Source organism: Ptychodera flava, chromosome 7 (assembly GCF_041260155.1).
Source record: "Ptychodera flava strain L36383 chromosome 7, AS_Pfla_20210202, whole genome shotgun sequence".
NCBI lineage: Eukaryota > Metazoa > Hemichordata > Enteropneusta > Ptychoderidae > Ptychodera > Ptychodera flava.
Genome location: NC_091934.1, coordinates 36,746,237 through 36,770,417, shown reverse-complemented (window position 1 = coordinate 36,770,417; position 24,181 = coordinate 36,746,237). Strand labels below are relative to the sequence as shown.

The 24,181-nt window shown below is 37.6% G+C and overlaps 1 protein-coding gene across 1 annotated transcript in view; it reads right to left on the bottom strand.

The window, feature by feature from the left end:
- LOC139137441 (ER membrane protein complex subunit 1-like) overlaps positions 1-24,181 on the bottom strand; it is a 32,460-nt gene that overhangs the window by 2,932 nt on the left and 5,347 nt on the right. Inside the window, exons 2-22 of the mRNA XM_070705539.1 lie at positions 23,434-23,630; positions 18,522-18,630; positions 17,703-17,819; positions 16,648-16,774; positions 15,351-15,503; positions 14,129-14,281; positions 10,592-10,663; positions 9,657-9,755; positions 9,267-9,363; positions 8,152-8,271; positions 7,367-7,422; positions 6,433-6,618; positions 5,853-6,017; positions 5,317-5,487; positions 4,393-4,600; positions 3,003-3,113; positions 2,215-2,327; positions 1,845-1,924; positions 1,307-1,437; positions 712-869; positions 252-327 (exon numbers count right to left, since the gene is read on the bottom strand). Coding sequence (XP_070561640.1) covers positions 252-327; positions 712-869; positions 1,307-1,437; positions 1,845-1,924; positions 2,215-2,327; positions 3,003-3,113; positions 4,393-4,600; positions 5,317-5,487; positions 5,853-6,017; positions 6,433-6,618; positions 7,367-7,422; positions 8,152-8,271; positions 9,267-9,363; positions 9,657-9,755; positions 10,592-10,663; positions 14,129-14,281; positions 15,351-15,503; positions 16,648-16,774; positions 17,703-17,819; positions 18,522-18,630; positions 23,434-23,630 — 2,699 coding nt within the window. The remainder of the gene's footprint in view (positions 1-251; positions 328-711; positions 870-1,306; positions 1,438-1,844; positions 1,925-2,214; positions 2,328-3,002; positions 3,114-4,392; positions 4,601-5,316; positions 5,488-5,852; positions 6,018-6,432; positions 6,619-7,366; positions 7,423-8,151; positions 8,272-9,266; positions 9,364-9,656; positions 9,756-10,591; positions 10,664-14,128; positions 14,282-15,350; positions 15,504-16,647; positions 16,775-17,702; positions 17,820-18,521; positions 18,631-23,433; positions 23,631-24,181) is intronic.

Sequence of the window (24,181 nt, the reverse complement as noted above, 5' to 3'; positions counted from 1 at the left end):
ATTATCCTCTTTCACTCAACAATTACCAAGTAACACATGGTGCTGCATAAACACAAATATTTCAACAGACTACATTCCTTTTATATTGAGCTTCAATAAATAATGATAAAACATGCAGATACCAATACACTTTACCACTGATACACACAATGCAATACAGAGAACATCTCATTTGAGGACAACTAAATCTCATGCAAAACAACAATTCAGCAATTCTACCCAAATGTTCATAAATTCAGCTTTATTCTTACCTAGTCCATAGACCAATACTAAGCAGGTGGATTCTAAACCTGCTGGTGTTGTTTGTATACCACGTACACCAAATACCTATGATCAAATGAACACGAGCAGTGTTTGGTGGAGTTGGAGTTTACCCAATAGGGGAAGACAAACCAAGACAGATTATTGGATAGAGTTGGGGAACATTGACTACAATAGGGTAGTCAACGTTTTCCAACTAAAGCTGCCATAACATACCAAGCCAAGTGAGTGAAAATACATATGGATTTGGCTCAATACCTCTTTTACTGACTTGGCAGGTGGGGAAGTGATACTGTCGAGCCAGAAAAGGGTTAACATAACATCCTAGCAAACAATGGCAATACAGTAACCTCAGACCTCCATCATTTTTCTATAAGTTTTCATTTTGTACATTCAAGTTTTTCCTAATTCCAAAGAGGGCATGAGAATTCTGATACTTTGTATACGTACTGTCTGGTTATAGTTGATGAAGGCTTCTGTTGTAATGGGTAGTTCAGGCAGATAAGGTACCAGGCCTTCCTCTTTGTGAGCTGCGGTGGGAATCTGAGGTCGTCTTGGATCCAAGAACTGTTTGGGCATATTGAGTATACCACCTGTCTGTAATGCCACTACAGGGTTGTAAAAGATATTATCAAATTATCATCAGAGGACCATGCAGGACATAATATTCAAAAAACTTGCAATGTTGCCAGTGATTTTTAAGACGGTCATACAGTGTACCTGCCCTTTGAACACAGTTTTATACAGTCTACTGGTTTCATATATGTGAGGCGTGATATTTGAATTTCATTTTACTGTGGCAGAAGTCTATCTACAAATTACCAACATTTGAATTCAAAATGGCCTCCCTTCTCTGTGTTAATTTATGGAGCAAAATCTATTTGCTTTTCACCAAGTCAGCATCGTGAACTGCCTTCAAAATGGTTCCACACAAGCTGTGGCCGAGTAAGACTACAGATAATTTGGAAAACTTTCATTTGTCTGAAAGTTTGACTTTCAACATCAGTGAAGTACATTGCCTTGGGTGGGGACTGGGGTTACTTACTCAGTATGGCTTTGTTTGTAATGCCCTTCTCTGTGTATGTGGTAGCCAGGCTTTGTATCGATACAGGTAAGATATAGGATTGTCGGGCAACGACTGGCATGTTAGGGGGATCTAGTGATGAAAACGTTGTGCTGTAAAGTCAACAATGTTTTGAAAAAGTTAGAATATACAACTTTAAAATAGCTGCAATGCTGCAAGCTACAATGCATGTGATTATAGCTATAATGCTGCAAGCTAACTACAATTCTGCAAGCTATAATGCATGTGATAATAGCTGCAACACTGCAACCTACTCTGTACAATAACTACAATCTGCAAGCTACAATGCATGTTACAATAGCCACAAAGCTGCAAGCTACTCAATACAATAACTACAATTCTGCAATCTACAATGCATGTGATAATAGCTACAATGCTGCAAGCTACTATATACAATAACACTACAATTTTGCGAGGTTACAATGTACAATGGCTAAACTTCAGCAAAGTCCAGTATACATCAGCTGAAACTCAGTCTCTACAATAGACCCTTACATACCTATTTCTATCCTTGCTTCCTTCAAAGAGTTCCAACACAGTGATTTCATGTCTGCGAAATCTACTATTCCAATATTCATACTGCATGGAGATCAGAGACATAGGGAAATTATGCTGACAACCGATACAATATCAATACCTTTGTTCCAAGTTCCATCAATGCCATGTAGTCTTTTGAGTAATGCTTTTCTTTTTGGAGAGAAAACATTTTGCAAGAATTCCACTTTTATTTATTCACCATTCACAGTTCATGATAAATGTAATTTCAACCTATCTTCTGATAAACTATTTTTATGTATAATTTACTTTTGACTGTGATTTTATTGTCATCTTCAACATTAAATATCATAATATAAACAAAGCTTACTCACAACAATCCAATTTTCTGAATGTATCATGTGAATAGGTCCGACAGCCCTCTTGTGATTGGTAGCAAAGATAATATTACCAGTCACCGCATCGATTAAATATGCATTCAAAAATGCTGAAAGAAAAAATGCATGATACAGAGATACAAAATTGTTCTCTATTTCCTAAACACTTACTGTTCAAACTTTGTTAGGTAAATTTACTACTTAACAACTCAAGTCTATCATATTCCTTTTAGCAGTGTTCATGTTTGAAACCATTTTTTGGTAACTTGAAATTGAAGCCCAGAGTACTTACATGTACATTGTTTGAACTTCTATTTACATAACAATTGGCTATTGCCAGCACTAGATGGGTACTCAAAATTCTAAAAGTTGGCCAGAAGAGCATCAAGGGGCCAGTAGCTGTAACGTTTGTTGATTTTTTTCACTGTTTTGTTTTTAATGTCAATTTCTGCTTCTTGTTCTACTCCCCAAAGCATGTTGAGATACACAGTGTTGCGCTTGTCAACTCAGTCTGTACATGTGTAAGACTGCATTGTTATTGTTGGCAAGTGAATTCTGGTCTGCACTAGAATTCAAACATAAATAATAACAGACTGTACTTTACGCATAGAGGCACTTTGCCATCATACTTAACAGTTGGTGTTTCAACATGCTTTAGGTAGGAGAACAAGAAAATAGAGTTATAAATGACATTAAAAACAAAAACAGCTAGCCACTGGCCCTATAACCAACAAACTAGCTGTGTTTTTATATGTAAACAAACACAAACAGCAATATATCTGTACCTTTGCCAGCTGTGTCTATCCCTTCTGCTGTTATGGCAACCAGGTTTGGGTTCAAGTACTTGTACAACACACTACGGTCACCGAGGACTCTTCCTTGGGAGTGTACATGCTCTGCAATTATAATCAACAGAAACTGTTATTGATAACCTGCCAAGGCACCATAGAGTAAATATAGGTGGTGTCCATATGTCATTATTATATGCCTTGGTGTGGAGGCTCAGTGAATGCAATGAATTCAATAGGGACACCTGGGAAATTTGCTGGCAGATTGAGCCCTCACTGGCCTGTCGTCATTGGTTACCAGTCAAGTGAGCCTTCACTCATCCATTGAACTACAGTAAAACCTGTCTAAACCGAACACCAAAGGGACTTAGAGAACTGTTCGGTTCACAGAGGTGTTTGGTTTATAGAGGGTCCTTAAACATGGCATTCTACGTGGAAGGGACCAGACAGGGTTTGGTATAAACAGATTTCAAGTTTAGACAGGGTTCGGTTTAGACAGGTTTCACAGTACATTTTTGGGAAATAAGGAAAATGTAAAGCACTTCACAACAGTTCATGTAAAAAGAAAGATGAGAGAGATGATACAAAATCATGAGCTTGCAATAATTTGGGTTCATACCAAACAGCTCTGTTACATTAATTCAAAACTGTACGCTGATCAGCCACAGCAAGAAAATCAAACAGCTACAGGAATTAGAAATTTCAAAATTTGGTGCAATGTTCAGACTGATGGACACCATTCATGCTACTTTCAAACCATGCCTATTTTTGTTTCAAATATAAAATACTATCATATCGCATGCAACAGTCCTGCCACCTGTCTAGCTTTGATTGCCTTGGTTCAATTTTTGCGGAATACATAATTGTTCAATATTGCAGAATAATAATCCTACTAAGCTCTAATTCACGTTGGCTATTGATGAAACAGTCATCCACTGTTCAGAACATGACAAAAATTTGCAAAAGAATTCATACAGGATGGGAGGAAAGAGTCACGATGTCGACATGGTCCACTGTAAACACTCTGGCACACATGCTTTGTTACACTGATCCAACACGTCAATAAATTGGGGATATTGTGTCCTGTATATTTGATATGTTACAAACTTTCCAGCTTGTATAAAATCATTAACTTCATCATTGATGATGTCTACTGTAATTGCTTCAAAAAGGTCTTTGAGTTGGCCTTCTCCCGTATATATTAGCCACCTGATTAAGTCACTGCTATGATCAAACAGATGTATTCACGCAATAACACTTGACTTCTCAGTTCATGTTGCTCTTTAGGGCTTTCTACAGAAAACAGTTTAAGATAATATGACAAAGTATTTCATTTTCTCAATGCATCAGTGTTGTAACCCAAGTACAAAAAATAATCGTCACTTACCAATAGGCCTTTTGGCAACCACGTTAGTGATGACCTGATCACCTGGCAGTTGAACATTCCACACTACCTCTGATTCCAACTGCTCATCAGATATTTGCCTCAGAGCGTGTCCTGCCACGCTGCCCTCAGTGGTGTTCACGGTGAACATATAAATGGAAGGTAGCTTGTCTTTGAGCATGGCCAGATCTCCGGCTGGTAAAACATGGACCTGAATACAAAGAAGGAAATTCGTCATCCTATATATCCATCGCATTTGAAACTATACACCAAGAAATAGTGTGTCATATGTGATATTTAGCAAAAAGCAAATACCCTAGTAGATCTCAACAAAACACAGTGCTTATTACATTTTGCTAACATCTTTACTTTGTGCTTGTCTGCCATTTTACTTTCTCAAGATAGTTAGCGCCAGGATAAAAAGAAAGGCTTAAACTGTTGCTCAAACTTTTCTCTAGTAAATTTTAGCCATTCTCTTTCAAAATCAAGAATAAAAGTCCGGGGTCACAGAGGAAGTTTTGGTACTAGAGAAACAAATAACCCAATTCATACCATTATAAAATAACAAAATTACAAAATAAAATTCCTAATTTCCACAATATGTAACATAAGGATGGCAGCCATTTTGAATTTCAAATATCAGTAACATAAGGATGGAAGCCATTTTGAATTTCAAATATCAGTAACTAAGAATAGCAGCAATATTGAATTTCAAATATCAATAAATTTTAGGTAAACTTGTTTCTCAAGTACCAAAATATGCACTGTGATCACAAATTTTTTCACTCATTGTGAACGAGAATGCTGTAACATATCCTTGAGGAAAATTTTGGCAAAAGTTTAAATCTTTCAGTTTTGAGATGCTTCCTTCACACAAACATGTCACATGGATACGATAACAAAATGAATATCTAAGAAGATATATACCTTTTGCTGGGTATCTAAGAGTAAAATGACCTTTAAAAATTCTTGATCCATGAAGGGTAGCATGGTGACTTGCTGCAGTTGGAATTCTAGTAAACTTCCATAGGGATAGCCGGGATTACTGGGTTTTCCAGTGATCGGATTGAAAGTATGGAGTCTGGTAAAACCGGAATCCTGTAACATGGTATCCGAATGTAAAAATCATGAAACAGCAACAAAATATGTTTGAAACAAACAAATTATGTCACTGTGAGACTGTAATATCTGTTTTGATATTGTGCTCTATTACACTGAATTAGAAAATGAAAGAAAATCAGTAAAAATGCTGGCATTTGATTGCCTTGGGTTTTCACATACATAGGTTGAAAAACTGGTTGTCTAAATACAGAACAATCTTATTTTTCTCCACTGGTAAATTTGCCGTTCTACCAGCTTGGCTGTATGTTAATACGACTGCAATTGTACGGTCTCTCATTCTGGTCTTGACAGACAAACAATATAACTAAATTTCAAATGGATTTTCTGATTAACCAACTGACCTTATCTCTTCCTACAATGACAACCTGTGGTGGGTGAGGAAAATGAGCAGTGGTTCTCTGTATGAACATCGGAAGTGATCGTTTACCATTCCTCTCAAAATATGACAACTTAGGCAGGAAGTGTCTCCAGATAATACTGCCATCTTCACTGTCCATCCCATACAACTGGACAAAATATGAATCAATAAACAAATTAAAAAGAGATAAGCACGCTAAAAGATTTAGGATCAATTGGCGAATACAGTTTTCACTGGCTTATTTTTGTGAAAATCAAAAACTTCATTTTTTCCCATGGAGTTAACACAGGATGGCAGCCATTTTGAATTTCCACTGTTGGTGAATATTATTAGTGTAATGATTTAGTACAAAATTTTGTACGGTAACCCTTGATTTTTATTTATTTAAAAAGAGAATGCTTTAAAAATTCCTTGATGAAATTCTTGCACAAAAGTTTAAGTCTTTCAATTTGAGGTGTGAGTAGAACTCTGATATTCATCACCGACTTCTGAAGCTTCCCTTCTCAGTCAATCAAGATAATGTTAATATTTATTGGAGTAGCTGAAACAAAAAACAAACTAACCTTTCCAGATTCAGTTACTATGACAATCATCTTGTGGAGGTTGAATTGATCTCGCCTCATATAATCATCATCTTCGTTATCATCTTCACCATTATTACTATTTTTATCAAGTTTCACATCCTGAACTGTCAGGTGTTCATGCTGGTGTCCATGTCTCAATCGTCTCTTCAATGACATCACATACCCCTGAAAAGTTCAGAAAATTATTGCAGTTTTTATGTCCTGCAAGAGCCTTTCAATGTTGCTCCACATTTGCAGTTTCGACACAATGTCTTCCGCTAACATCCTTAGGACCTACTAAATCTCACTTCTAGTATAAACTTACCTCTTTACCCCCATCCTATAGTCTAAACTCACCTACTAACAGTGTTATACGTTGAACTGTTGGCAATACAGGAACTAGACATACTGTCTAAATGGAGGAGTTGCCAACATTCTAATGTGTAATTATCGTCCAGGTGGTGATATCAGTTGACCACAAATAAATGAACTCTGCTAAAGTCGAAAACATTGACTGGAAAGAGATAACCTGCAGTCAAAACAACACCACTCATCCACAAACAGCCCGCTCACTGTCCCCAACGCATCATTTGCAAACATTTGTGGGGATCTAGTGGTGTTCTTTCGACTATGTTTTACCTCCTTCCAAAATACGTTTCAATTTTTTCAGAGTTGATTTCTTTGTGATTGACTGATATTACCACTAGACGATAGTTACGCCTGACAGTGTTGGCAACCCCGCAGATTAGATACTATTGTATCAGTTTCCCATACTGCCAATGGTTCAACACAAACCACTATACTTTCATGTCAAAGTTGTTGAAAAAGATGTACATGATGCAACATTTTTACCTCTCACACTACCACTAACCCTACATGATGCCAATTCTACACCAATAGTTTTCTTTAGTAGCCCACTCATATGTCTACATACCTGTAACTGTGCAAACTGGGTGGTTAGTCTTCTCATAAACATACTGAATATGTCGTCTGAAACATAACAGAGAGTCCATAAGTATTAAAAGTCAAGTGAAGTTAATCATCTTCTACATCTGTTGATAATGTTGTGTCAATACCAGTAAAACATATCACCAAGGACGATAGCTCATGTGAGAAATAGTGCAGACTTTTGAGTTTTGATACTTGCACTGATGCTTGTTTGGTTTGATCTTGGATTTAAAATATTTTTGCATAGATCAGTGTCTGCTTGAATCAAAATGCAGACTGTTATGAAAGATGGCCGTGGCATTCTGTGGTAATAAAAGGAGTTATAAGGCCTATGGAACTCACAGCAATAAGCATGGATTTCTGAAAAAAACCCACTGGGGGCGCTATTTTCATCACAAACCCAAAATTTTAAGTGGACTTGCCTATACAAAAAATTCATTAGTGGTCATGCTGACATTGACCTAACACCTGTCAAGAGAATTTGTACCGCTGAATGTTTTAAAATAGGAAAATATAGCTCAACCCTATTGTGGTGGCCTACGGCAAATTAATAAGTGGTCTTTTGCCATATATGTGGACATTAATTGCCCTATAAGTGGACATTAATAAATGATTGATCTGTTCACCAGATTCCCTGTAAATGTGATCCACATCACCATTGATAACTGTAGGTTTTGGATGAATCTTGTTGACTGCAAAACCTGGTGGTTTCACAGTTAGCGTTAATCATCCTTACCACCAAACTTAATGACGATGTTTGGGTTTACTTACCACCTTGGTGACTGCCAAACTCATCTTCAAACTTTGCTTCAGTATCTGTCACTGGTAGATCCACCATTTCTACTGAGAGGATGGTTGATAGAGCTTCTTCACGGGTCCACAGTATTTTACCTGCAACGACATTTCGGAGAGAAATACAGTATTCCACAATCCAAATTACTTACATACAATGGCAATTTTGGTAACTTTCGATGAAGACTTATCCATCAGAGTAGACAGGTCTCACTGACTAGACAGCATGATAGTTTTCCCTGATTTTGAAATTACAAGTATCATTTACAGATTATATCCGACAAATTATTTGAAGCAGATGCATATGAAATCAGAAGCAAAACATACACACAAAAGACTGGCTGTATACATTTTAATACAGGTTGACCTTTTTAGAGCCAAATTAGCTGTACAGAGATGCTCAGGTTTCCCTCTGTTTACCCATATTGTCTTTGAAAAGTCTACAGTTTCTATCCTTGGTGATGGATTTGGTCGATCAACCCTTTGAGTGTAAAGTGTTGTAAATTTTCCCACTAAAATTTTGGTGACACATTTTACTAATTTTTATGAATTTTTCAGCAATTCTTGTGAACCAGGTGGACAGTACTTATTGTAAACTCCAGTTTTTGGTCAAAATTTTGGGAAAATCAGAACAAAATGTTTGGACCTGACAAAATTTGCATGGGTTGGTTATATTTTATAAAGGCAACAAACATTGACTTTGGCACTCAAAGGGTTAAATTCAGACATCACTGAACCATTACCTAATTGTTAAAATCTCAGTTGTGTGTTCATTGCCAATGTTGGAAAAAACGTTCTGTGATCACACTTTGGTAAGCATTTTTATATGCAGTGCATTTGATTTAAAACGAGCATATTGGAAAAAAAGTGTAAAAAGATACAGCTAATGGGGCTTTCAACCTTTTCCACCTCATTTGAACATAACTTCTTACATTCCAGACGAAGACACGACTGATGGTGACCATAATCAAAGGAACACGAAAATTCCATGCATGTGTGCAGAGTGTGAATGTCTTGATCAGCAGATATAATCACCAAGCAAACGTAACTTCTTTATGAATTTCAATGGCATATTGTAACAGAATATCTCTTACCTGGCTGCTGTACAAAAGTCAATGCATAGTCTTGTGTCTGGAGCATAACTCTGTAACCGAGCTGAGTGTCTTTTTTGGAGAAGAAAAACACACTGACCTATTCAAAGATATTAAGAATGAATTAGGAAGTTTCATAATTATGGTATTTTGATCTCGAAAGTGATCATTTGATCTGGCTTAATGCCAATTATGTAGCTTTGAAATTCTCAAGAATTCACTTGCAGATATTAGGTAATTTGTTTCTCTGGTACCAAATTTTACATGGTGACCCTTGATTTTCATTCTTGATTTCAAACGGAATGATTTAAACTTGGCTCATGAAAGTTCAAGCAAAAGTTTAGGTACTTCAGGCATGTACCACCTTGACGACGAATTACCATTTGACCTTACCTGAGTGGGTTGACCATTGTGTTTGGGAATGGTTACCAGCTGCTTGGAATCTTTAATTTTTGTGCCAGTTTTGGCATCTATGCAGCTTACGATGTACACCTATACAAGGGATATCAAATGAGAACTGTTAGGATGAAATACTGTGGAGGCTTAGTGTACTACAAACAGGGTGCATACACTCAAAGTCACTTATAATTCAAGGACTTTGGAAAACTTTTTCAGTGATTTTCAAGGACTTTTTGAGGTCTAAAATACTATTTTTCACATATCATTTTTACAATACATAATTTACATGTAAATAATTTTTTGATATCACAACAGATCACAGTGTCATTTAAGAAAATTGTACGCGGATTATCAATTTTCCAGGAGTTTTTCCAGGACTCTTTCCAGGACTCAATTTCATTTTCCAGGACTGTTCCAAGACTTTCCAAGAAGCTTCAAAATTCCAGCATTATCAAAGACTTTCCAGGAGCACACAAACCATGTAAAGCACACCCCAGTTGATTTACAAGTTACTGAGAGAATGTGAGCAACTGTCCAATGTATGTTCTATTAAGATTTGCACATGGAGTGGTTACAAGAAAGATGTGTTGTATATATGAGCCACCATAGGTTGGTGTAATAAGTCAGTTGAATGGATTTATTGGGAGGGTGGCGGTACACGGGGTTAAAATTGTAGTTTTAGAATATTAAGCATGCAATGCAATAGCTGCAGCTGTACAGAATGGTTAAAGCATTAGTAACACAATGGACAGCAAAGATGCCATATTGGAAAATATCAATTTAACTTGATACACAGACGAACAGTAAAAGTGAATAATCCTGTGGTTGAGTTTGCTAGAATATCTGAAACACAATTCTTTATGCACAGAGAACAAATCAGATCTGCTATCTCTTATGAGCCAACAGAGAACAGCTTCTGTAGTTCTTACCACTTCTGTCTTCCGTTCAAGGGTGACGATAATATCTTGATGTGTAGTTGACACTGCAGTGGTAAGAAGAGTCTGACAAGAAAACAGAGAAATGCCAGTAAGATATCATCCTATGAATATTCAAATCACTTCATAAAATACAGGAGCCAGCTGCTTGATGGTAGCATAATAGTTGATGTAATTTGCTATGCATCAATCATAGTCAAATGCTTGCAAATTAAAACCAAAAAAAGAAAGCATTTGCGAAGCGAAGTTCCAGAGACCAGAGCAGCGGAAGAAACAAGAGAATGTGTGACAAAGATAGGTGCAGAATGAAAGAGTGCTTTGGATTTTAATATTCAAGCACGTACATAGTTAGGGCTGCTAGCAGTAAACACCATAATACAACTAAAAGCAAGGCAGTCCACAGATTACAAATGCCTACATGTACGGTAAAAACGCAACAGATACATACGGGGGCGACGACACACGGAAATGTATATCAGATGACATTCTCGCGAGCCAGAGCAATAATTTTCGCTTCGCTGACCTACGCAAAAATCAATCGCTTGACGGGTAGCGCTGAGTTGTTGCCGTAAAGAGGCGCATGGTTTACGACGATGATCAGACGAGAGGAAACATCGGACCTAGGCCGTTGAAATTGAAAACCGAGGCCACATGCATTTTCATTTGATTAAAAGCACAGACTAAAACAATTTTCATTGCAATGTCGCTGTTTTCACGAGATACTGACCGTTTGATCTTGGAAAGTTGAGCTGCTTTAACGTGCGGCCAACACATGCCGGCGCCGGTGCGGTGACAGGGCTGTGTGTTATCGGCGTTAAACGGCCTCGCAGACTGGTATAGGAAAAACCGCTGGTGGCTCCTCAGAAATACGGCCGGCAGTTTCTCCGCCAAAACAGCAGATTTTGAATCCAAATTTTGCATTGACCTTCGTTTTCGAGCACACCCACCTCGCAAAGGTACACGATGTACCCAGCCGCGCTTGTAAACTTAGGGAAAGCCTAATTTTCTTTCTCTATGCGAGCGAAGCCATCTTGTGCGCCGCCATTGTTACATTCGGGCGAAACAGTATAGCGCCACGTACGGCGAGTATTTAGAGAAAAATAAAATCAAAAAGCAACAAAAAACAAAGCGAAAGAAAGCTAGAATTATTAATAGCTGAACGCAATATGATAGTCGAGCAATGCAGAATAAAAAATAAATAAATAAACACACAAGAAATGCCCGTAAAACCCGTCCGAGCTGAGCGATGACGTCATAAGCATGTCGCAATGCATTCTGGGTAATTAAGGTAAAATTTGTGTATAGCATGTTCTATGATAGTAATACCAGAAATAGAGAAAGAAAGAAAGAAAGAAAGAAAGAAAGAAAGAAAGAAAGAAAGAAGGAAAGTGAGCAAAAACTAACAGTTCCAGAGCTGGTCTCTGGAACTTAAAACCAAAAATATTCATCAGTTTGAAAGACAACTGTCAATAAGGAGTTTCTAAAACATGAGCAGTCAATATTTTCCTGTGTACTGAGCTTTCAATCTGTCATGGAAGTCGATCTTCATCAGAATTATGAACAAAAGGAAATGAAAAATTTATAGCTGACCACAAGATGGCACTGTGATCAACTGATTGTAAATGAGGGGTATTTCAAAGCCGCATCACTGTATATTTGCAAATTATGATGTCCGATGTTAATGGGTCATTCATAATGGATTGAACGCTCAATACAATAGATAATATTGACTGCTTGCGATATAAAAACTCTTTCTTGACCATCAAGTCTGTCTACTTTTTTTCCTACAGCATGGAAATTACACTTTTTCAGTCAGTAGGCTCTAGTGTTCGAGTTCCTGTTTCAAACCATAATTCCATGCATTTGCTTTGCCTTGCACATCTACAGTCTTCATGCAACAGCACTTTATTTTGGCATCAACTTACAAGCTGAAAAGGGCCAGTACAGCTGTAACTTTTGATTTTTCAAGATTTTTTGTTTTTTAATGTCAACCACACTTTCTAGTTCTAATCCTAAAAGGAAGTTGATATACATAGTATTGAGCTTGTCAAGTAGGCCTATTCATGGGTAGACGTAATTGATATTGTTGACAAATGAATTCTGGCCAGGACTAGAATTCAAATGTAAACAATGATGGTGCATTTTACACATATAGACACTGTTTTGATGAGCTAAAATAGTAGTTTAAGCATGCTTTTGGGGACTACAACAGAAACTTATTATAGACATACAAAAAATAATGAAAAAATTATCAAAAATTACAGTACTGGCCTTTTAAGCTGGTTTCTGGCTCTCGTTAGACTTGGTTCAAGTCGGTGAATTTTAAAAAAATAAAATCATTTCTAATAGTTTCTCTTAGTCTCTCCTATTTCGTACAAACCTATCCGGAATTTGGCAGCTCACGCCAGGTTTTCCCAGCGATTGAATGCGTCACGTTTGAGTATGCGCAGTAGTGAGTTAGTTTCTGCCGGATTCACCGACTTGGACTTCTTGCAAAGTACAGGCGGTGAGACGGACTGTGTACACAGTGACGTTGAGCAAATACAAAATGATTGACAGCCCCCGCCGTTATTCTGGCCAATAAGAAGAACGCATGCTAATAAACCTCTGCATGCCTTAAAAAGTTTTTTGTCATCTCCGTGCAAAGCTATAGACATCGAGTACGTTTTATATCTGGGCGAATAATGGCATCAAGTTCGTACATCAACCGCGTTTTACTACTGATCGGTCGACCATCGCTAATCATGCGAGATTACCAAAGAAAGCTTGTTGAGAGTTACAGTGAGGGAAAAGATGTGTTCGTCTGCGCACCAACCGGCAGCGGAAAATCACTGACATACGAAGTCGCCCCTCATTGTTTTGATTTCCATCGCTTTGGGCACGTAAGAGAACAGGCTACAACTGTATGGACGGTTTCTTTTTCCATCCTTGAATAACCGGCGACGATTTTCGCATTTTGCAACATGGGCCCCACAAACAACACAGACATTTTCACGCGTTTTCGGTGATACAACAGAGGTCGTGCTGACTTATGTGGGAGTGATCGCACTCGACATTTAGTCAACAACGCCATGTGAGTTTTATGCACGTCTCGTTTGGGTCAATTGGTAACTCCTCCCAATGTGTAAAATTTAGTGATGTCATCTTATGAATAATAAAGAAAAACGTCATCTCATGAATAATTTATAGCAACGCAGATCGTGCAAGAAAGCCAAGTCTGTGATTCCGGGTGAAACTCCGCTGTATAGCGTTCACTCCACTCATCGCGTTCACCCTACTCATCGCGTCCACTCACGCGCGCATTTCACAATAAAGCAAAATACAAATCATTGCGTTCACTCCACTCAAACATTCACAAATCACAGACTTGAACCAAGTCTAGGCTCTCGTGATAGCACAAAGCAAGTAATACCAGACAAATCAAGTATTAATTAAATAATTTGGCATTTCCTAACTGGGTAAATCTTGATGGTTGATCTAGCTTTTGACACTGATTCAATTTTTGTTGACTAATCTTCATGCTATTCTCACCTTTGGTAAATCCTGCACCAGTTTGACACCTCCGCCTTCCAGCCTGACCAGAACTAAATGTTCTGCAGTTAACTGAATTACAAATTCTGGCCTTGTGGAAAACAGAGGCATTATGTTTGGTTGCGTGATGTCAGAGCCTTGTAGACCTAAAGCCTGGTAGTAAAACAAGAAATATAAATATATGAAAACTCATCAATCGCCCTCCCTATAATTTGAGGTGGATACATGTTGCACATCACAAATATGACTGTTAATAGCGCTGATCGCAAATGATGTCACTCTTCTCTCTCATTAATATGCATAAATAAATATTTGTCCACATTTTCCGCATAATGATGAAAATAAAACCTGCTAGTGTTACAATGGCTACTGAAAGTCACACTTATTCATATGAATTTATGGCTCAGACTACAAGCCACAACAACAGCTGCGCATTCAACAACAAAATATGTCCGAAATTTAGGCAGTGTTGTCTGAAGTCGCACGCATGCAGCTATATTTAGTAACAAACCTGAAATTGCAATCAGCGCTATTGTGTTAGCATTTTGCAGGACAATATTGATTGTCAGTTTTGGGTTAATGTGCAGTGTCTTGGAAGCTGTTATCCTACTGGCTGGCTGAATCTTACTATTGTAGTTGAACAATTCAAATTGACTCCCTAAGTTGCTATGAATAGTGATATTTGACCAATCAGATATACCCTTTCAAGCACACTGCACACTGAATGTCAGTTTTGTCTGACAAAACTGATTTAGTTGGGTTCATAGAGTTTTTGAAATGCCCAGCTGACTGACTGGCTTGGCTGATGGATAGATATTGAACGACATGACGTCTAGGTTTCACAAAGCCTAGAGTGTGGAGGTTCAATGAACCTGTTATGGTAGAAGTGCTGATAATCCTCAATGTAAGTATTAAATCCAGGCTTATATGGAAGTCCTTACAATTAGAGCAGTATAGGTTGGCCCCCACATAAAGGGAATGACAGCAATATGGGTAAACCATCTGAGCGCCAAAGTCAATTTTTGTCACCTTTATAAAATATACCTGGTCAATTTTTTCAGATTTTTGCCAAAATTTTGGTAAGACACTGTAGCCAATGAAATGTGATGTGCATTTGGTCCAAAATTATCAAAAAAAAATCAGAAAAATTCATAAAATTTGTAAAATGTTGCAATAAAATTTTGGTGGGAAATAATAGCACTCAAAGGGTTAAAATACTCACTATAACTGGAATATTCTGGAAGGAGGTTCCATCTTTCAATGCCACTGAGTGTAATGAGTTTGTGAGAGACTCAATGCAGACTAGGTGGGTGTTACCAATAACAACACATGAAACCTTGGAGGAACTTGATGCCCAGGCAGCTGGTAATGGTCTCTGAAACACAAAACTTTCACTTTCATTTCTTGATACAGAATCAAAGTAGAATGGAGATTTTAGAATCTTAACAATCTTAGAAAAGCAGGTAAACACTTCCATATCTGAGCCTAATGTTGCGTTAACCACAAATTATCTACCTGATAATGGCCAGATTATAACAGTGTCCGCAATAAGACATTCACCCTTTTTTGTACAGAATTCTTATGTTTATTCAGAAAATAGATGTGCACGTACAAATTGACCACTTTTGCCCGTATTGTACCACATTTGGAAAGAACCAGTAAAGGCCATGGCAACCTGATAAAATGTCCATTACACCATAGTGACTTTTATTTTTTCCCTTTCATGATTAACCCTTTCATCCCCATGGTTTGAACCAATCCCATTGTCTTCTATGGTAAAGTTGGACCTCTAGATGGGGCAATGCGTGTGAAAGGCTTAAAAGCTCTGAAACCCGAGTCTTATTTTGGGATATTTTGTTAATCTTTCTCTCTCACTCAGGAAGGAGATTTTAAAAGTTTAAACGGGAAGTTACAGGACCGTGGACGCACAATAGGGGGATTACTGATGACGCAGTCATTTGCATTCACTGGGCGGGAGTTTTTGAATTCTCACAGCATCGTATTGACCGTATGATGAATTTGAATAATCATGACAGGCACTTTCGTGACATATGCACAGAGGGGTCAAATGGTCACACAAGGAACACATTTTGAAACGTATGCGTTCTCCCTCAAAAAACGGAAGATTTTCTCAGTTTATTTTTAACTCAAGTTTAGTCGCTACATATTCACAGACATCCTATGCAAGATTCAATGACAATGAACGCCTGAAAGATGGCAAAATTATTGGATTCTGGGACCAAACACGGTATGTCCGATCAGTAGCGTGGCTTTTTCACATTTGTATAGATTTACGATAAGCCGGCTTTTACAGGGGAAGTTCCTGTTTAACTTATATAATTTTCAGTCTGTCTGTGTGCATAGACATAAACTGCTTTTCAAAATTATACCATTTTAAGATGTTTCATTATGTGTTACTCATTTTAGGGTGAAATAGTTGTTAGATTTCTAGAACCAAAGACCAAAGATTTTGTAAATATTGATCCGAAAATCTGATGCAGAGATCAGAGTTTCTTTACCTGTGAAATCTGCTCTCCCTCGTTGTCAAGGCTGTAGCTTACAATGGATAAATGTGAATTTTCTGCTACACCTACGACATACACGACTTTGTCACTGGCATGGATCCAATGGTACTTGACAGTGTCACTGTATTGTACAAAGAAGGGAAATAAAATTAATGAACTACTGGTCCGAGCATGAAAACCCTCCTTGTTGACGTACTCATTTAGGATGGTCACATTGAAATTCAAAGTTAAATTTGAAAAATTCCCATGACATTCAAAGCCAAGCTGGTCATTTCTAATCAGTACTTCATTCACAATCACGATAAAAAGTTTGAATCTAAAGGGTAAATGCACTTAAAAATAGAAACCCAGGACATTGATGACTTTGTTATAGAATGGCCATCTGATAAATATACTGTATAGGATAGTACAAAGAAAGCAACCTGTCATGCGTATGTACATGTATGTTGTTTTGCCCTATTACAAAGCTGAAAATGATTAACTTGGCCAAATCTATGCCTCAAAGCATGAGAAATCTGACCTAAAACTTTTGCCACCTTACCATATTGGATCACACTGCAAAACAAAGTAATATGCCTTTAGTATGTCATATTTCCCAGTATGTAGTTTGTTACTGTGCTATGTTTGAACGAAATCAATGTCTGGGCAATGGATCTAGACTGACTGACTAACTAAAGAACAGATACAAACCTTGAAATCCTACTAGACAAACATCCCCAGAGAATGGGAGAGATATATTTTTTCACTCTTTTGGGACACTGTGTTTTCCTTTTCTACAAGCATATAGTAAGTCACTATGTTATCTAAAGATACTGGTACATGTATTTCTCTAGATAGTTTAGTGAAATTTTTCAAAACAATATTTAGAACATTATCAATGACATATTTGGTAATTGATTAGGAGTGTTGTCGTGTTTGTTATTTGGAATGTGTATCTGTACAGTAACTGATCTGAAATGGTGGCTTGCAAGTGTCTACCTGTCTGGTAGCTGTTTTTTTAATATTTACCTGTCTGTGGCATTAGATTAAAACTGCTTATAATTGCTTACCTGTTTGGTAGTTGGTTTGACCACAATGCAGAACCGTCTTTCGTTGAGCGTAGGAAGACAGTGCTTTGTGTCAATACAGCAATATGTTCTTTGTCTGAATACATAGCAGTTGATTTCCTACATAAAATGAGGAAGAAATTCCGACATTACCGTACAGCTTAACACAAAGTGACAATCACGATACAGATTGGAATATGCATATTGACTTTTGCAGTTTATGTTACCAAATTTCTGACAATTCGAAATAAAACATTTCAGTAAGTCTACAGCAAGGGATGTCTTCTTATTCCTGGAACCATATTACATTGTAGTTTTTGTAATAGACATGTATGTACCTTCCGGCAGTTGAGATTGTAAATTGTTTCGATGACCTCAATAAAAACTTACACAGGGATGCCAGCCATTCTGAATTTAAAGAGTTGGTAAATATTTGCATAATTAGTTTCTGTAGTAATAAACTTTGCATGGTAATCCTTGCTTTTTATTCTCGATTTAAAAGGGAATGATTTAAAGTTGCATTGCAGAAGCTTGAGAAAAAGTTTAAGCTTTTCAATTTTGGGGCACGTTATAAGTAACTTTATGGTTCTACTGCACTTGAATAGAACAGCATCACATGAGAAGCTTGGCAGCAGAAGGGATGAGTATCTTAGGAATGGTTTTCTTTAGAATTCACATCTCTTTTCACAAGTATTTTGACATGCATTTTGAACTGACTCTGAACTGTGAGTGGCAGGCAAGTCATGCTGGGATACCAGGTATACCAGCAATTTTTATCATTTTGAAAAAAAAATAAAAAATTTGACAAAAATGATACATTACCGTGTTTGTTGCTCAATTTTATTGTCAGTTATTTCCTCCCATATCAAGTTACCAGTGGCTGTATCCCAGGACCTTAGATACTTTCCATTGCCAGACAATGTCAAAAGGGCTGTTGGGAAAATCAAAGAAGACATTTTTTTCAGGTTAGTATAGTCTGATACAGGACTTGTACTTATATAAGTACATTCACAAAATGCTAAAGTGCTAAGTGGCAAAAAAAACAGTATCTAGTTAGCTACACTGATGAATATATGGCACAACATGCGTATTTTGGTCTTGATCATCTTGTATTCTTTTTGTACAAAAATGTAAAAACAAGAGCATTCAATAAAACTCTCAGGTGACCTAAATCATGTTAACACTTTATCAAAATCTTCTGTGCATGTGCGTTCACTGGTTCAGTAATAGTTGATACATGTGTTCCAGGACCACTGAAATAGAACTGATTCTGGATATTTGTTAACAACAAGAAGCTATTCACACATGATACAAGTCAATTTGCTCATTGAAAACATAAACAACAAGTCATTGACAATGACATAGTCCCCACTTGTAATAGGAGTATTAGTCTTGATGGGGCAGGGAAATGTGGTCATTAAGAAGTATCACTGGAGTGTATATGTTGAGATCTATGGGCACATAGGTCTATGTCGTTGTTCCCAATTTGAAACACATGAGGCATGTCTAAGCACAGGCTACCCAGACAGAATAAAATAAGCTTGTCATTGAGTTTTTCTCACTGTTTTCTCTATCAGTTCCTCTCCTTTTCTTCATCACAGTCCCTCTATGGATATAGGGACTGTGTCTTCATGCTCTGAATGATCGGAGTAAATAAAATAAACGGTTATATAATCTAACCTAGCCTCTTATAAACCCTTTATTCATTTTACACCAATTACAAGGACGTTTATCTCTCATATACACATCTTGTAATTAATTAGTCAACACAACTAATTATGCTAATCCGTGGACTTATCAAGAGTTGGTCAACATTGCAAAGATAGAGATGTAAATGAAAAAGGAGAAGGTATGAAGATCTAGGGAAACGTGTCCCGAGGACGTCCGTAAACCTAGTGGACGCTTATATATTCATGATATGCTCAAACAAACACTGCTCATTATTCAAAAATAAACGGGAAGTTGGATCGAAAGGAACGCTGAAAACGCGCATGCTTTTCGTTGCCAAGCGCCAAATTCACACATAGCCAAGCAGACATGGCCCTGCTCCATGTAACAAATGCCACCCAGAAAGTATCGACCGACCAAGCAGAAAAAGATCGCCGGAGTGGCCATTTTATGAGCTTTTCAACAAAATTATATAGATGTATGTTTCACGTCGTCGTTTTCTGGGAGTGTATATACCAAGTATAATTTACAAACCGTGTCGTGATTCAAGGCACAATGGTGACACATTAGCAGCAGCACGCACTGGAGAATTTTTGCCAGCACTTTGAATTTTAAACCAGTCACCATCATTTCTCTGCACTCGCTATTAAATCCATGTCTGCCGGTAACATATCGTTTTTTTCTGTCTCAAACTATGTACCAGCAACAGGCCTTTGACGTCAAAGTCGGTTGTTTTCTGATATACGGTAGCAACCAAGCTCATGACTAGAATGACTCTACGGCGTCAAAGAGTTAATCTCGCCGGTTACTTTTTTCGCCTAATAAAAGAGGTTGGTCGCTACATGGAGCTAGTTCCCAGCTCTGTGGTCGCTACTAGTCTAAGGAATTCATCGATTTTCAATGGCACCTTATGCTGTTCGTGTACACTTCCCGAAAAAAGCGGCGGACGGGCTATAAAACTTCTTTTGTACTGTTAGGCTAGCTGTCGATTTTCGGACGGGATTTCTGCCTTTTACGGCTTGTTTTGACTTTTACGTTTTTGCACCACAGCCATGGGAACGTCCATGTTCTGCCCGACAGCACGCTTGTCGCAACTTTGTTCGTCGATATTTTGAAACGTTTCCACCCAAATTGCAATTGCCAACACGTATCAACAGCTTGGTTATTAGGGGCCTGCCACGACCAGAAATCCGCTCAAAAATTACCAAACTATCGCCGTTTTTCCAGCTTTTTTCCGACATGTTTACTTGCAGACCGTTCTTTTTTCTAGCGTACAAGCGATGGGCAAGGCTCAGGGCAGCCCGTCACTAAAGTCACGTCAGCGGTGACCTCGCAACTTCTGAACACAAACTGACATCACCGATGATGTCGGCCACTACGTTAAGAAGCAAGTGAGAATTTTTGCCAGCACTTTGAATTTTTTAAACCAGTCACCGTCATTTCTATTCACTCGCTATTACCTCCATCTCTGCCGGTAACATATCGTTATAGAGAAGTTTAGTTGCACGTAATTACGTTCCATCATCAGTTCGGGAAGTGCCTTTGTCACGTGATAACCAGACTTCGTGTACGTGTAGAACAGACGTTCGTGAACGGCAAACAACACCTCTACACATACAAAATGTAGTCATAATTACGTGTAGTATTTTTTAGATATTCTTGATGATTTTAGCGAATTTAGACAGGAAACCTTGTATCATTGCTAACACCTTTGATATCATAATATTTCGTAGAGTTTGCACCAGCGCAAGAAGTACTTGCTATATGATTTCTTTACATTAACGAAATGTTGTCTCATTCCACTTGTTATCTGACGCCGCCCTAAAGATTTCTCCAAACCACATAAATAACTGTATCAAAGAAAATCGGCCGATTTAATTCGAGGATACAACAAGCTAGAACATTCCTGTCATAGACAAGTTAATGTTTCTTAAAACTTAAACGAATTTCCCATGTTTCGAGAAAAAATACAGCAAAATTATCGAGAACGCACAGCTAAACTAAATGACTGACAAAACCTTAGCAACACCACCCAATTGACAGAACAACTCTTAACCACACGAACTTTGACCCCAGTCAAAATCAGACTTGTCCCTGGGAAATATGTTTACAAGTTTGCCCACTTATAAACAACGTAAAGGTCAAAGGTTTCAACTTCCGACTTCCTGCTTTACGGACGTCCTCATGCCATGAACTGCACGCAAGGCACTGGTAGGGTTTGCACTGTTCGCGACCATATACACGTTTGAAATTAGAGTAGCTGGCTCCCCTCAGCCATCGAAATACATTGGCTGCAGTAAAGTTTGGATAAATGGTCATGAATGGCAGCAATTTAGTAATTTCTGAAAACATTTCAGGAGAGCTTCTTACCTTCCCGTTTTAGTAACCATTCCTATCTTTCGCGATGTTGACTAACCCGTAAAATCCCTGATAAGTCCACGGATTAGCATTATTAGTTGTGTTGACTAATTAATTACAAGGTGTGTATATGAGAGATAAACGTCCTTGTAATGTATGTAAAATGAATAAAGGGTTAAGAGGCTAGGTTAGATTATATAACCGTTTATTTTATTTACTCCGATCAGTCAGAGCATGAAGACACAGTCCCTATATCCATAGGGGGACTGTGATGAAGAAAAGGAGAGGAACTGATAGAGAAAACAGTGAGAAAAACTCAATAATGAGCTTATTAATACTGTCTGGGTAGCCTGTGGTCTAAGTTATGGTTCTAAATCGGGAAAAAAGATCAGACCTCTAGCTGTATTGGCCAGCCAAGAAATACATATGCGCATAATAAATGAGGTACAAGATGTGACATCTTAAGGTGTAATATCATATAAAAATTGGAGGGTATAGAACTTGTGGTTACTGAGTTATGCATATATATGTATAATCAAGGGCAAAGGTCATCGAGGTCACGTGACATTCTGAAAAAAAAAAGTTGTATTGCTAATTAATCCCTATATGCCAAAAATCAGACCTCTAGCTCTATTCGCTTGCCCAGAATTAGATATGTGCATAATTAATGAAGTAAAGCTTGTGTTGTCATAAGGCCTCCCATTCTACTAAATATAAAGGACATAGCACTTGTGGTTACTTATTTATTGACATAAACGTATATTTTAGGTAAAAGGTAATCGAGGTCACATGACATTTGGTCAAAAAATTTCTATCCTACAGTTATCCCTATATACCAAAAATCAGACCTCTAGCTCTATTGGCTCGCTCAAAATTAGATATGTGCATAATTAATTAGGTACAATATGTGGCGTCATAAGGTGTCCAATCATACCATATATGAAGATTGTAGCACTTGTGGTTACTGAGTTATGGACAAATATGTATATTTGAGGTCAAAGGTCACTGAGGTCACGTGACATTTTGTCAAAATATCTGATATATCTGCGTGAACGGAGGGACATGACCCAATCTATAAGGCCCCTGGACTTCATCCGTGGGGACTAAAAACTGTGTCACTGAATCCTTTTTGCAATATGAACACCATAAGAAACTAAATTTTTATTTTACTTGGCCTTATACATGGGATTCTATGGACAGCTGACTTATACATGGCTGCTATTGGCGTGACAAACCCTGTCATGTGAGCAGAGTATAGCAAAATATTTTTGCATGACTAAATTTCGTCAGCTCAGTTATTGTGTTAAAAGACAAAAGCAAGCACTGGATTATTTAAGCACTGTATTGATACAATGATAGAAGTCAGCAATAAATTGAAATAAGTCAGCATTGCATTGATCAAAGTCAGCACTGACTGGTTTCACTCAAGAATGAAGAGGATGCGATATGTTCTCCACACTCAGTATGTTCAAGAAATGTGATGGCGGTACAAACACACCCATGTGTACAAATGCATATGGAAATACATGTACATCTATGCAAGTTTGCGCATGTGGGTTTGTTTGTACCATGGTCCATTTGAATTCCTGGTTTCACCTGTCAATGGACATAAGCACTGAAACGATAGATATCAAAAACAATAAAATACGACTGAGAAAATGTACTGTGATAGTTCTCTTTAAGAAACATTTTGATAATGAGCACTTACTGTTCTCTTTGTGGTGCATGGCATCAATGCGCCCGCTATCTCCACTCTGGAAAATCTGTCTCCAAACTATCTCACCAGTTCTTGCATTTAATGAGGCAAGAACGTTAGATTCTGTTGCGACCAACACCCTGCGTCCACTTCCTGACTGTGACTCATCAAATTCCATGAACTCAGATTTACCAATGAATTGCCTCCTCCTGTAAAACAAGAGCACATCTAAATTCTACATAAAGGTTTTATTAAAACTTGATATGTTAAGTTCATTGCTATAACAGAAAGTTAATATCTTAATCAAGTTCATGTTAACATTTTACAATGCTGCTATGTTATACTTTTACTTTCCACCTTTGCGACGACCTATTTTCAAACGTGAATTTTGCCATCAAGATGTGTACTTTTACCAAAGTATTATATATCACCTGAAAGCTATTTCTATGAATATTTTTTGTTTTATCAAGAAATTAGTGTGCGATGAATTTTTTTGAAGATCTTAGTGAAAGTGTAAAGAAAATGGGTGGTCTCACGTAAAAAAGTTTAAGTCTGAGCGGAGAGGGGCTATTGTTTAGGTGTTAACGGGCAATTGGTCTTCAGAATACTGGCTACAAAACCGTGTCTCAGATTTTTGAACAAGGCCTTAGTTTTTTCATATCGTTGAGTCAAAGTTTATCCACCGATTAGTCTTACAATGCCGCCTAATTAAGCAGCAATAACTCGACTTTAAAAATCTTCATAAAGAAACTGAGACACG